At 38.7% G+C, this 14,889-nt stretch overlaps 2 protein-coding genes across 5 annotated transcripts in view; one reads left to right on the top strand and one right to left on the bottom strand.

The window, feature by feature from the left end:
• Positions 1–283: 283 nt before the first annotated feature.
• Positions 284–6,452, top strand: yars1 (tyrosyl-tRNA synthetase 1). The gene is made up of 14 exons (XM_056250095.1): positions 284–436; positions 729–799; positions 1,450–1,596; positions 1,684–1,859; positions 2,877–3,006; positions 3,254–3,334; positions 3,713–3,805; positions 3,934–4,069; positions 5,009–5,094; positions 5,191–5,326; positions 5,493–5,593; positions 5,676–5,869; positions 5,978–6,119; positions 6,213–6,452. The coding sequence occupies exons 2-14, from the start codon at positions 743–745 to the stop codon at positions 6,321–6,323; spliced, it is 1,590 nt and encodes a 529-aa protein (XP_056106070.1). The 5' UTR covers positions 284–436; positions 729–742; the 3' UTR covers positions 6,324–6,452.
• Positions 6,453–7,293: 841 nt separating this feature from the next.
• kiaa1522 (KIAA1522 ortholog) overlaps positions 7,294–14,889 on the bottom strand; it is a 49,932-nt gene continuing 42,336 nt past the window's right edge. For all 4 annotated transcript variants that reach the window (XM_056250090.1, XM_056250092.1, XM_056250093.1 and 1 more), the window contains 6 exons: positions 13,092–13,244; positions 12,936–12,976; positions 12,356–12,482; positions 11,977–12,084; positions 8,216–11,827; positions 7,294–8,129 (listed from right to left, as the gene is read on the bottom strand). In XM_056250090.1, the coding sequence (XP_056106065.1) occupies positions 8,107–8,129; positions 8,216–11,827; positions 11,977–12,084; positions 12,356–12,482; positions 12,936–12,976; positions 13,092–13,244 (4,064 nt within the window). In that variant the 3' untranslated portion in view covers positions 7,294–8,106. The remainder of the gene's footprint in view (positions 8,130–8,215; positions 11,828–11,976; positions 12,085–12,355; positions 12,483–12,935; positions 12,977–13,091; positions 13,245–14,889) is intronic.

Below are 14,889 nucleotides of genomic sequence, written 5' to 3'. Positions count from 1 at the left end.
TAATTGACTGCGGTATCTGATACTTAGTAGCCTAATCCTAAAAATATTTTAATTAAAAAATGAAAAGCACGAATAAAAAGTGCCCCCTGATGGAGACAGACAGCTATTGCAATGGATCGCACCTCGTTGTTCTTTAGTCGATTAATCTTCCTGTTGATGAATAGCTGGGCAATTGATTGTTCAGAGCTGATGCAACACTACCACATTACAAAAAAGTATTTCGGAAAAAGAAAAAAAGCTCAATAATATATATTTAGTTAGACATATACAATATATTCGACAGATATACATCCAAATATTTGTATTGAAATGACTGATGATGCTAACCTTTATTCACTGACATGTCTGATGGGGCTTTTATTATGAAATACGTGATGAAATCTTGTTGCAACCGGAAAAGCCTGTCACCGGCACACACGCTTCTCAGCAACCACCGGTGAGCTTTTTTATTTTATATGTGCTCTTTTGTAATCTATTATTTACTGACATTACAAGATAATTATTAAATTGTATGCCGATTTATTGCCTGCTTTGTAGTGGTTCTATCACTCCTTGAAATGAATATTAGACAGCTCATCCTCGGCTATTCATTCATAACGCACGTCACTTTTTTTAAAAAAAAAAGCCAGGTCTAAATAACTGATCCTTGAAAATAACTCTGGCTGCCACCAGAATCACAAGTAGAATTTATCTTCGTTATTGACCTGTCTATTACTTAATCTGAACAGAAGCAGCAGACATCATGGGAGAGCATCTGAGCCCTGATGAGAAGTTCCAGCTCATCACCAGGAACCTTCAGGTGAAAAACAATAGAGCAGTATCTGTAGCATGTCAAAAAAGGAGCTGTTTTTGTTTAGTTATTTCTGTTATTGTTTTGAAGAGTTTCATTTGAAAGGTTTCTGATTTCATTTTTACATGTGCCATCAGTTGTATGGAGTCCCAAACTGGCAGACAAAAAGTAAAACCAATAAATATATATGTAAAAAAATAAATAAAAAAAGTAATGTAATAGGAACATAAATAAAGGAATAAATGTTTTATTTAATTCAATAATATAATAGTTTTGTTTAATTTAATTAAATTTAATCCTGAATTAATTTTTGTATTACTTTTTGTTTTACTTTCTGCGTGTACTTTGAAATTTATTTTTATTCTCTTTAACTGATATTTATTAAATATTTTTTGTTTCCATTTAGTTTTATATTTATTTTTTTATTGTTATATTTATTTATTCTCACATTTTAGGGAGGGCAAAATAATGTACAGTATTAATAAATGAAAATGGAAATTAATACACGAGGGAATAAATAAATATAAAAATAAATGAAAGAACAAATAAATAAATCAATACAGAAAATAAAAAGTAATTCAAAAAAATAAATTCAGGATTACTCATCCATGATTCCATCCATCCCATACTTACTGTTTCTGCCACTGTTGTTTTCAAAGGAGGTTCTTGGTGAGGAGAGGTTGAAGGAGATCCTGAAGGAGAGGGAATTGAAGGTTTACTGGGGAACAGCGACCACAGGCAAACCCCATGTGGCTTACTTTGTCCCCATGTCAAAGATCGCTGACTTCCTGAAGGCGGGCTGCGAGGTTTGACTTTGGCGTTCTGAATTACTGTTGTCTGCATATAAGCACTTATCTCTGCTGTGTATACCTATTTGTGTTTTTGTTCTAAAGGTGACCATCCTCTTTGCTGATCTCCATGCCTACCTAGACAACATGAAGGCTCCCTGGGAGCTGCTGGAGCTCAGGGTGAAGTACTACGAGCAGGTCATTAAGGCTATGTTGGAGAGCATTGGAGTTCCCCTTGACAAACTCAAATTTGTCAAAGGCACAGACTTTCAGCTCAGCAAGTAAACACTCCTCTTCGTTTAAATACTGTATTTCAAACAACTACATTGGATGATAATCGACCAAGAACATGGTTTTTATAGATATTCCAAGCATTGTACTGGGAAATAGTTTTTACTAGGGGTGTAACGGTACACAGAAGTCACGGTTCAGTAAGTACCTCGATTTTGGGGTCACGGTTCGATACGAGTTCGGTACAACAACAAAAAAGCAACAAATCCCCAATACTAGGTTTCTTTCATTTATTTTGAACAGAAAGTAGTGCAAATTACAGTTTGTTCCACCTAGCGGCATTTAGTTCCACCTGAGGTAGCTGGTACAGTACAGCCTCCTTTAGTGTATTACATTATACATTTGGCAGACGCTTTTATCCAAAGCGACTTACATTGCATTTCAAGGTACACATTCACATTCTTATCAATTCTTTTTGTATATTATAAATGTAAATGTATAGTAGTAAACAGCATTAATGCACTCTCGCATAGAACGGAGTTGGGAGAAGGCACCCTAAGCCTTTCCCAGCCTTGCTTTAATATCTTTAGATACCCCGCTGTCCTTATTGATGAGACTGCCCAGATAGGTAAAAGGTCAAATCTTCCACAAACTCAAGTGGTTCCTCATTAACAAGGAAGGGTGCTGTGGGGATGGAGTTGACACACATCACTTGTGTTTCAGAAGTGTTGATACTGAGCCCAAATTGTCTGGCAAAGTTGTTCAGCCTAACAGTTTTAGCCTGCATGTTGTACTGGTTGGTTGATAGGAGAGCAAGATCGTTTTTCCTGCTGTGGTGGTTAGCAAACAATGTTGCATTACCACATGCGCCCCCTTCTGGATTGTAGTGTGGATCGCCTGTGACTGACTGTATTCGTCGTCTGACTGTATGCACCGAATACTGATGTCCGTACTGTGACGTTTCGGGACGAATACATGTACCGTTACACCCATATTCATACATTATGAATGAATATAAAGAAAGTAAATGCAAATTACAATGTCTTTGTATGGTTGATCTATAATAGAGAGTACACTCTGGATGTTTACCGACTGTCATCCGTGGTCACTGAACACGATGCAAAGAAAGCAGGGGCTGAGGTGGTCAAACAGGTTGAGCATCCTCTTCTGAGTGGTCTGCTGTATCCTGGACTACAGGTATGCAGATTGTCTTCTGCTAACCTTTTTTCAAATGAACTAATTTTTTCATTTTAAAATTGTAATAATCCTTCACAATATTTTTACTGCATTTTTGATCACATGAATGTATTCAGTAATTTTGTGTACTTTGTACTCCTATTTAAACCTAGATTTTGTAAATAGTGGATGACCTTTTGGTGTTCTGTTCATTATTCTGATTTGCGGCCTATTCCAGACACTTGATATTGTTTTTTATTTCCATCAGGCACTGGATGAGGAGTTTTTAAAAGTAGATGCTCAGTTTGGGGGTGTGGATCAGAGGAAGATCTTCACATTAGCAGAGAAGGTACATGTGATTTTTTTTTTTTGCAGTACTTCCTATACACTGTATTTTACTTTAGTGTGCCAGAAGGAAATAGAAAATCTCACTGTATTATTACAATATTTAGAATTTGATATTTCCACTGGCACACTAAAGCAAAACATAAGTAACGGTCTTAAAACAAATGTTTTTCTGAAGTATCCAATATGCCTAGACTTTTGCATAGTATATATGCAAGTTGGAAGGGATAGGCAAGGGGTGGACAGAATAACAGGCTGAATCAGGCTTTCTACTAAGCTATTGTACTGTTTTGATGACTCTGTACTGATCCCCATAAATATGTGTGTGGGCATATGGCGTAATTGATAGGTATATTTTCATTTTTTTCTTCTTCTTTTGCAGTACCTGCCCTCACTTGGGTACACCAAACGTATCCACATGATGAACCCAATGGTTCCTGGACTGACCGGAGGCAAGATGAGCTCCTCTGAGGAGGTACGCTACCATCTACAACTTTGAAGATTCATATAATCAAAGAATCCTATTTATTCGACTGGACGGGATAGTGTGCTGTTGTATGTCGTATTGATTCAACACTCTCAAACTTTCATGTCTGATATCAGGAATCCAAGATTGACCTGTTGGATAAGAGCCAAGAGGTGAAGAAGAAGCTAAAGAAGGCATTCTGTGAGCCTGGAAATGTTGAGAATAATGGCATTCTGTCCTTCGTCAAGCATGTGCTTTTCCCGCTGCATTCAGGTGAGCTCAGGCACAAAAAAAATCTTTCGAAAATGTAAACATCTAGTTAAAGGAGAACTCCGGCGCAAAATGAACCTTTGGTCTAATTACACATTGTTACCTAGTCAACCGTTATCTGAGATTTGTTTTCATGATTATCGAATGTAAATAGTTTTATCTCTAAAAACAGTTTAGCCTATAAAGCTAGTATAACGCTAGTATATTGGGCATAGTGTAATGACAAATAAAAATCGCTTGTTAAAACCACTAACAAGGCTGAAAATAGACCCACACTAACACGGTAGCATAATGAGGGTCCCTACCTTCAAACCGAAGCATTGAGAACTTTGTAAGTGTCCAGACAGTTTAATAAGAAGATATTTTAAACATACAGTCAACTTCGCGTATACAGGCAGGAGCCATCTTTGAAATACAGCCTTTACCAGTCGATCTACGAACGCCGATCCAAGTGCGCTGGTAAGAATGTGAACGAGCTATAAGTTGTGATAAGGTGAGCGCGAACAGCAGGCTTGGATCGGCGTTCGTAGATCGACTGGTAAAGGCTGTATTTCAAAGATGGATTCTGCCTGTATACGCGAAGTTGACTGTATGTTTAAAATACCTTCTTATTAAACTGTCTGGACACTGACAAAGTTCTCAATGCTTCGGTTTGAAGGTAGGGACCCTCATTATGCTACCGTGCTAGTGTGGGGCTATTTTGAGCCTTGTTAGTGGTATTAACAAGCGATTTTTATTTGTCATTACACTATGCCCAATATACTAGCGTTATACTAGCTTTATAGGCTAAACTGTTTGTAGAGATAAAACTATTTACATTCGATAATCATGAAAACAAATCTCAGATAACGGTTGACTAGGTAACAATGTGTAATTAGACCAAAGGTTCATTTTGCGCCGGAGTTCTCCTTTAAGTGCTTAATGACGTGTTCTTTTTTTCAGAGTTTGTGATTAAAAGAGATCCAAAGTGGGGAGGCGACAAAGTCTACACTGACTATGAGGAAGTGGAGAAGGACTTTGCTGCAGAGGTATCTGAACAGTCCTTATCTTTTCTATTTCATGTACAAATAACACGTTTACATAAATTCATCAGATGTTGACCCCTGCACTGCTTGTACCTGCAGCAAATCCATCCTGGTGACCTGAAGGCTTCAGTAGAGTTGGCTCTTAACAAGCTGTTGGACCCCATCAGGAAGAAGTTTGAAACCCCGGAGTTGAGGAAACTGACAACATCAGCTTACCCAGAGCCCTCTAAAAACAGTGAGTGAAAATACAGTCTAAAAACATTTAGGACACAATCATCGACCATTGCGATCCCATTTAACAATAAAAAACAAATTGGAGCTTCTTCAAGCTTTTGAATGAGTTTTAGGAAAAGGCAAAAATGTGCACATTTACACACTGTTTGATTGTCATTGCTTCACAGAAGGAGGAGCGAAGGGCAACCCTAAACAATCCGCAGATGAGGAGGAGGTCATCCCATCCAGATTGGACATCAGAGTAGGCAAAGTCATCAGTGTAGAAAAGGTAGAGATGGCCAGCAATAGTTTTATGATTTATTTTTCCAATAAGAGGATGTTTGAATAACCCTTTTTTCTTTACCTGTTAGCATCCAGATGCAGAGTCGCTATATTTAGAGAAGATTGATGTGGGGGAGGAACAGCCACGGACTGTAGTGAGTGGACTGGTGGCCTACATCTCCCAGGAGCAGCTTCAGGACCGTCTTGTAGTGTTGCTATGCAACCTAAAGCCTCAGAAAATGAGAGGGATTGAATCCCAAGCCATGCTGCTCTGTGCTTCAATGTAAGTAGGGCCGATACACCCTAATTTAACTCTTTTATTCAATCAATGAAGATTTTCTTATAGTAAAAGTCATCTTGTCTTGATCTTTCTGAATGTGATGGCCTTCAGTGAGGGAGAGCCCAGGAAAGTGGAGCCTTTGGATCCACCAGAAGGATCAGCGCCAGGAGACCGTGTTTTTGTAGAAGGTTATGAATCAGGCAAACCAGATGATGAATTGAAACCAAAGAAAAAGGTGTTTGAGAAGTTACAGGTATGTGAGTTTTATATTTTTGTACTTCAACACTCATTATGGTATCACTGTGTCTTATTCTTGGTTGTATGTTTATTTGTCTGATCTCTTCAGGTGGATCTGAAGATCTCAGGCGAGAATGTTGCACAATGGAAAGAGCAAAATCTGATGAGCAAACTAGGACAGATCACCTGTAAAACACTGAAAGGTGGAAATATTAGCTAGACAGTCTTCACCATTTTTCTCAAAATCTTCAAAGCTTGAGTTTCGATGACAACCCAATATTCCCATGGCAATTACTCAGTGTCAGGTATTACTCATCATAGCCATCAAAAACTGCTACCTGATGGGAAAACAAATCCATGTCAACTTGTAAATGATATAATAGAACACAATTACTGGAGCAGAATACATATGGGTATCGTCTGTGCTTTATATTGCATGTATTGCCGTTCAAGATGTTTTACGCATTAAGTACTGCAGTAAATAATCTTATGCTCATTTGTTATAATGACAAATTAAGAATCTTCCAGGAGTTCATCTGTTGTCCTCAAACTCAGGTCTTCCTGTGGTGCCAGTCTCCAGTCTGACAATTTGAACTATTTTACCATTAATGGAAACGGTTCAGACATGAACAATCTATATAAATAATAAACTGTAATGAGTAAATATTTTAGGATAGTTTTAGCTTGGTTCAGGGAAACACCTCAAATTTCATGCAATGTAATATTCAGAACTCATCTGATGTTAACCAAACGCATTGAAATAAACAAAGATGATTCATAACCATTTTTCTTTATGGAAGTAATGATGGAAATGTCTTCAAATGTACCTTTGCCGTTTTTGTCATGATCTATTGAAAAGAGATATCTATATATTAACCTGAAAATGAAAGGTTGGGACTCTATTTAAAAAAAAAAGTCACCATGTAAACATTAAGAATTAATTCTTGATTAAAGGATATGGGAACTATAACTCATTTGCGTATTTTGCTGTACTGAAAAAAGCAGCTTTACCAGAGAACATGAAAAGGTTTTCTCTTCTGATGAATGAATATTTACACGGCATACATTAATCAGACAAACAAAATATATGGTGGTATGGGGGGTGTATACTGTGTGTAATGTTATATTTGTATGTCCAAGGAATTTAAAAACAGTCAAAACAGGGTAAATCTATAAATATTTTTTAATGCATATTTATTTTTAAAACAGAAACAGTGTTGTAATTCTATTCACTCCATTGGAAGTAAATAGTTACTAAAGTATATGTATATACTGTATATTTTTACATCAATTTTAGAGGGACCGTCAGTCAATACTTTTACTAATTTGCTGGTTCCAACAGAAATGCAGCATTTAGCTTACAAAGTGCTTTAATCTAATGAAAAGTAAATGTATAAATGTTTTGTATGTTATATGTTGCAGCCATGGTCAGCATACTTCAGAATTCAAAAAGGTAACAGATGGTTCTGTACATGTATTATTACATATTTGCTGAAAGCAAATTCTGAAAGCTGATTGCAGTAGAATTAAACCTTTCAAAAAATTGTTAGTAGAATCGACTTCTTTCATGAAAGCTAGCAATCAATCTCTTTGCTTGAACATATTTAGATATGTCAAATTTTTAACAGGATTTGACTTTTTTTGCACCAAGCAGTGATTACTACCACTAGTGACCACTAGATGTCAGTTTAATCTTGCATTCATTAGCTTTAATAAGTCCACAATAAACTTAAAGTGACTTTTCCCAGAGCACAGAAACTCATTTAGAAAAATACTCGAAAGTTTGTAATAAAGCTATTTAACAAAAAAAAAGGCTTGGGGGAAAAAGCTTTTTGCATACATTTGAAGGCCATTATCAGGCTAAGGCTTTTAAGACAGTTGCGGTATCCATGGATCCTTGATCACAATCTCACTTGGGCTTTTATCACTTGCTTTGTCCTCTTGTCTGTGCCAGACTGTGACTAAACAGTCCAATCAAAACTCAACTCATCCACCATGACTCTTCAACATGCAGTCTCTGTACTTCCTGAAAAAGAAATGTAATTATAATGATCATTTACATGGTTCCATATTTCATGCACAAATTGAAATAACCCGTGAATGCTTCCTTACTTGGTTGCTCTTGGCTCCCTAATGATTGTGCTCGCTGGCCAGCAGGATGCACTGGATCACTTTGCCCATTAACTTCAACTCTCGTTATTTGTTTATTTGTCAAGGTCTCTGTCTTATCCGATGTTACATTCTCCGTCTTGTTGGGAGGATTTGTTCCATGCACTGGTTTCTTAGCAACAGGTGGCGGCACTTTAATTGCCTTTTTTGTTCCATTAGTAATCATCATCTTGGCTTGGTCAGAAACATGCATTATCTCAGCTGCAAGACTCTGTTTGAGGCTTGCTTGGACCTCAGGCGAAGAAGGTGTTTCAATGATAACTTTTTTTGTGCTTTTGGAGAATATAAAACTGGCTGTCGATGCAGGGGACTTATGCAAGTCACAGCCGTCTGGTGTTTTAGGGGATGGCACAGGTGAACTAGCAGTGCTAGTTGAGGATAAGCGTAGATTGAGCATTGCAGGTACTCCACTGGACGACATAGCAGCTGTCTTCATACGTATAGCCTCTTGGAGACACATGGATGGGACTGTGGCTGGAGCAGGAGAAGACTTAGCAGGTGAGTTGGACTTCAAAGCCAAGGATTTGCGAATAGGCTTTTGTGGTGTTGCTTGACTAGTAAAACTGTGATCCTCATTTGTTGTGGTCTCAGTAATTGGTTTGCTATCATTGTTTATTTGATCTTCCCCAACATTTACAGATCGTAGTCGCACCATTTGAAGCAAGGAAGGTGTGACAAGTGGTATGTTTGCATCTTCCTTTGGAATAGGTGTGCTTTTGTGTCGACACAACAGTTCTTTGCTCCGGTTGTCTTTGTTTACAAGGCTCGGATGCCTTCGTAAGTTAACTATAGATTGGTTTTCCACTGGAAGCGTAGGTGCAAGTGGCACATTGGAATCTGCTTGGCTTTCAGGTGATGCGTGCTCTGATGAATCTTCCCCTTGTACAAGTTTATCCGGTAATAAAAAACACATGTTAGGAGAGGCTACAGTTGTGTTTTCCATGCCAACTTGGTCCAATGAGAAGTCCGATACATTATTACAAGGCTTATCTTGTTGTCTATTCTCCATACCATTTTGTACTGTTCTTTCTGGGAGAATGGTATGTATTTCTGAGTCTTGGTCTGGACTGCTGTCCATATCCGAGGCATTAGATGACACCAGTTCTGTATTGGATTGCGGTTCACATGATTCTTCATGGCAATTGACCGATATCTCTGAGAGGGGTTCGTGCATGAACGAAGGAGGTGGTGGGGGGAAGTCAAGTTCATCTTGTTCCTCAAACATCAAGTCAGTAGACTCTTCCATTGGTGGTGGTGGTGGAGGCCAAGAAGACTCCAGGAAAGTCACCTGTTCCTCTTTTTCTTGCTTCTGTTCCCCTTCTTCTTTAGATGGTGGTATAGACACTGAGGAGGCTGACATCTTTTTAGTAGGTGGTGGAGGAGGGTGGTGTTCTGGAGGTGGAGAAGGAGGTGGAGAAATCCCATTGACATCAGGTACTTCTATACCAAGGGTTTGCATTGGTTTATGATTCAAAAAGCCCTTTACATGGCAGTTTCTTTGGATCTCCTCATTGGTTTTGTCATTCCTTGGGGAAGATGTGCTCACAATTTCACCATTTGTTTTGATTTGACAGTTTGTTTGTGAGAGCATACTTTGATCAACTTTGATAGTTGGCACCTTCGTTGTTAGAAGTGTTTGACGTGTTTGACTTCCTCTTTCCTTTTGGTCCTCTACAGTTCTCCCCCCTTGTAAACGAATAGTTTGGTTGACCTCTGCAAGAGTTTCTGGACTTTCTAGTTCATTATGTAATGTTGAGCTTCCATTATGCCTCACATCAGGAGGTTCTGTCGTTGTTTGTTCGTGCACTTGTGGTGATATGGACTCATTTTTTTCTTTTACAGCTTCTTTGTTCTCCGTTTGTTCTTCAATCTTCCTTTCTTCTGTTGTCTGTGTCTTTGGGGTCATTTGTTCAAGGATTTGCATAGAATTTGCATTTTGATTTTTACCTATTGATGACTCTTTTTGTTGTTTTTGAAGCTGATGTAACTTATGGGGGGTTGGACCTGGGCCACATAATAGTTCAAGTGTCCGTTTATTGTGAATCCAGGTTTCAGGGGGTGGGGGAGATGGGGCTTTTACCTTGGGTGGAGGGGGAATATTGAACAGTTCCCTAAGAGCATTATTTGGGTGTGTGGGTGTTACCTTGTTTTTCACTGTTGTAAGCAGAGGGGAGCACTTCAATGGCTCTGATGGAGTGGTGTTGGTTTGAATGTCCTGATGCGCCGTATCCGATGTGACTGAAGACAGAGATGTCATTGACGAAGAGACTGAAACCACCGGTGAGCTCTGTACACCTGCTCTCTCTGGTTTTGAAGGCTTAACTCTTCTCTTTCCAGGTGAGGAGGGACTAACCTCTTTAGGGGAATGCGTAGGCGTCCCACTTTGACTTGAGTATCCACTTGAAGGAGATAAAGTCCTATCAAATTTGTTTTCACCAGATTCCCCAGTTTTCTTTGGAGATGAGTTACTTAATCTGACATGACTTCCAGTAAAAGTTTGATCAGGACTAAGTGGGCTAGATTCCACAGATGTCTGGAAATCTCTTAATGAGCTGAGCACGGAAGAATGGACAGAACTCTTCTCGTTATTGGTGGACTGATGGTCCTCTTTTGCATTGCTGAACTCTCTACCGATTTGCTCATCATTTGGTGCTATATCTTTGAGATCTTTTATGTCTACATGCTCCCTAGATCTCCGCTTAAGTTTTTCATGATGCAGGGAATAGGTTCTCTGAGGCGGTGCTGGTGGTAGTTTTGTCTTCATTACAGAGAGACTACGAGAGAACGAATTGCTGTTTCTAACATTGTCCCCTGTATCATCCATCTCCCTGTGGTCCAGTCTGTGATTTGTATCTTTACTGTCAGAACTTGTCCAACTTCTTGAGCTTGTAACACTCATGTCCTTTGGGATTAAATCTGAAACATCTTTGGTGCTGTCGGCAACAAAGGTTGGTAGACACCTTCCTTTTGAAGAGATTGTCGAGGAATTGGAGACCACAGTCTCAGATGATTGCGAATGACTCTTGTTGGAACTAGCGGTAAGAGGACCTTGATTTGTCCCACCTCCAGACCGTGAAGAAGCTGGGCTAGCTGATGCTAAACTATTCTTGCTGACTGTACTGGCACTGCGCCGGCTGTGATCATGATTAATTTCAATGATATCTATTGCAGCAGGCAGAACTGCATTTGGAATAATCTTGGATAAATACGTTGCCTGTGGTGAAATAGACATAACAGGACCTTGAGGCTCATGCAGGAAATAGGAAGTGGTCAGCCTTGGCACAGCAAGAGATTTAGGCCTCTGTGTAGGGCATGCTCCTAGACCAAGCTTTCGGTTTAACTCATCTTGATAGACAGAATGGATGTGGTTTATTAGGAACTCCTCATCTCTTGATGTCTGAAGAACCTCAATGTTCTGCAGGTGTACACGAGCCCCTTCGTGATTTACTAAAGGGAGCTCTCCATCAGTTGTCGGGATGACAACTGTGCCAGATGAATCATCTTCATCACGTTCTCTGTTTGGAAGCTGCTGCAGTATAGTTCCTCTTGCCATATCTTAAGTAGAAAAAAGCAAATGAATGTAATTCTTCTATTTTTGGCTGAATAGAAATCTCATATACTTGTCAAAGTTGCTGTTTTAAGGAATGTCATTCTCAAAAACCTGATTTAAAAAAGAAATCTGACAATAACATAGTTTTACATGCCCAATTCTCTTTGAACTTGCTGTGGTATGCCCATGATAGTTGTTCTTCTACTTCTCCTCTTGGTCTTGTCCAATCTTTTAACTGGGTTCAAGGGCTTAAATGTGGAACCTAAAGTGAGTGATAGATCAAACGGAGATTTAATACAAAAAAAATGTCATGCCATTCTCTTCAGTTGTTTTTAGATTTAATGTGAAGTCGTATTCAAAGTAATGGCAGTTTTCTCTGAACCTGTCTATCACAGGATAGATCATAACTTAATTTTGACAAATGTATGGTTTTGTCTTTGTATTGCTATACCACACATTAGAGGAAAAAAGAGGTAATATGTGTCACTAAGCAAGGCTTATTTTAAGACCTTCTTAAAGTCAGCATTCTATACCTTGACGTGTAAGCACTGGATGCGAGGAGACTGCTGAGACAGTCGACACTGAATTGACAGAGTGCCCAGCAGTGCTATCAGTCTCAAGTGATTCATCTCTTTCTTTTGAGCTTGTGTCTTCCTCTGGCTGTCAAGAAATGGAGGTCATTGTTAGAAAGCAATCCAATAAAATGCATTTGTTCATTTATTATACAATTTATACATATTTGTTTGCATATTAAAGAATGAATAACGTCATGTGACTCTTCCATAAATAGGGTACAAAAACTTATTTTGCAAAAAATAAGTATAATTATGTAATTTCCTCATAATTACAACTAAGGATTCTTATCATAGGAGGTTTGTTGGATTTGGGCCCCTGAAACTTAACATTTTTTATTAAAGTTTTATGATAGTGTTTTATGGTGTTCATTGTTTTATACAGTTGAGAAGGTCAAGATCTAAGAGATGGGATAGACCACAGTTACCACTGTTGAGAGTTTAAAAACATTTTATTTGTTTAAATTTAGCTAATATTGTATAACATCTAATAGATTTGACTACAGAATTATTATTATTATTTTTTACTTCAGAAGCTTACCTCAGTCTGATCATCCTGAATGTCCACCCCATTTTTGTGCTCTGCATGAAAGAAAGACTGAGTGAGGTGCATCAGAAAACACCAGAATGTGAGCAGTGGATCAAGGTTGTCATGGATCAGTATGTTTTGTGTTATTGATTTGAGCATGAGGCTCACCCTCCTGTTGTAGTATCTTCAGTCCCTCCTGGGCTTCTGTATGCAGGTCTTCCAGGTACTGTGGCCTGCTCCCTTCTATGAACACATTCTCCTGGTAGTGCTGGGAGGTTGTGTAATGTACAGTCAGCTTTCTTTGCTCATCCTGTTTTTGGCCTGCTTAAAATAGAGGGAAGGGAAAGGTATTGTTATTCACATAAAATGATTGCAGTCTTTCCCAAAAGATTCTCCAAAATCTGGGGCAGTTGGGGCCTAAGACATCTTTTCCTGTCGGCCACCGTAACTTCTGTTGGTTGCAATTCGCAACCTCACCGCTAGGTGCCGCTAAAATTTACACACTGCACCTTTAAGGAAAGTTTAACTATTTCTTCCAGATCAAATCAAGATTGGTGAAGCATAAGCAGGACAGTTTTGCTAGAGGCTCAAGTCAACATCCACAGATATTCCCATCGATTATTATTTAATTCAGTATGAAATTTGAAACATGACTGAATAAAGATTTCCACACCCCCGTTTTGTGAATGAGGTTCAATGAAAGCCTGGAAATCTGGTTGTCAAATGATCTAACTCTGCCCATTCTTTTTCTATCCAGTAGCAACAACTGCTAATCCTGGCAGCTAATTCTATTCAGATTGTTGACAGGCGTTAGCGGCACACGTTGATAGATTTCCAACATGGCATTGACTTCACACTCATGCTGTGACCAGGTAATCCCTTCTGATCTTTAATTCCTTGAAATACCAGATTATCGTTTGCTTTGCTGCCTCTGTTTAACATATGGCAGCACAAGGGCCCTTGCGTTCAAAGAAAGAAGTTGACTTTTCTTTCTTTCTTTAAATCTTCTAGCAATTTAATTCTGAAATATTCCAGTCAAGTACTTGTTTATTACCCAACAATACCAAGCTTGGCTGTAATCTGAGGAACTGTGATGAATCCTTCAAATAAGGGCAATGCACCTAAATTCTAAGAAATCATCCCACAGCAGTTGTTTTGGGTAGCAGATACTATAAATCGACCCAATGAGAACATTCAGACTAGAAAATGCAGTAGGGTGACCTAATGTTACCTCTTATTGGTAAATGTATTCCTAAAACATGCATTACCGGTACTTTAGTTAGTGTGTGACTTGCACCGAGACTCACTGTTAACTTTACAATAGGGAGAAACAGGACACTTGAGGGTGGCCTATCGTTGGACTGGGGCACTCTCAAAGGAACAGTGAGAAGCCTCAGACTTCATTGCGTACCTCCTGAGGTACTCAGGCTTAAACTACTGGCCATGAGATAACCTTTTTGATGTTTCAAAAGGCATTGCAAAATGAAGTTAATGGGAGTGTTTTAGGACCGGGACTTTCCCTTAAAAGAGAGCTTCTCAGCCTCTTAGCCATTTTATGCAGATTTCTAACTGTTCACTTGGTATCAACTTTTAAGCTTTGTGTATAGAACACCCCATGGGGGTTTCAGGTGTCCTGGCACTGACTACTGACATTGTGATACAACAGAGTCGCAACGCTCACTGGCAAGTGCGCTGTATGAGTCCATTTCACAAATTACTCCCTTTTAAAGTTGTTACCATGGAATGCACCATGGAATACTTAAAGGAATGTTACCATGTTCAATACAACTCGTTTTGTACTCGGTTTCCATTTCAAGTGGATTTCAGTTAAAACATTTTTGTGGGTATGTTTTACAAATGAGAAATATTTAAGAAGCTTCACAATTTTGTCATTTCTAAGAGTAATAGATGAACATGAACACTTAAAAACAATGTCCCCTAGTATAAAGGTATATGGGTAAAAGCA

Source organism: Rhinichthys klamathensis, unplaced genomic scaffold, assembly GCF_029890125.1.
Source record: "Rhinichthys klamathensis goyatoka isolate OS25496 unplaced genomic scaffold, OSU_Roscu_1.1 h1tg000067l_1, whole genome shotgun sequence".
Taxonomy (NCBI): domain Eukaryota; kingdom Metazoa; phylum Chordata; class Actinopteri; order Cypriniformes; family Leuciscidae; genus Rhinichthys; species Rhinichthys klamathensis.
Note: the sequence above shows the minus strand (reverse complement) of the source record. Positions and strands in the feature narration are given on the sequence as shown.

Excerpts from the sequence above, each read along its gene's own strand:
- yars1 (XM_056250095.1), top strand. The coding sequence starts at position 743 with ATGGGAGAGCATCTGAGCCCTGATGAGAAGTTCCAGCTCATCACCAGG. Across the intron at positions 800-1,449 it reads TCATCACCAGGAACCTTCAG|GAGGTTCTTGGTGAGGAGAG; the intron begins GTGAAAAACAAT and ends TTGTTTTCAAAG. Across the intron at positions 5,327-5,492 it reads CCCAGAGCCCTCTAAAAACA|AAGGAGGAGCGAAGGGCAAC; the intron begins GTGAGTGAAAAT and ends ATTGCTTCACAG.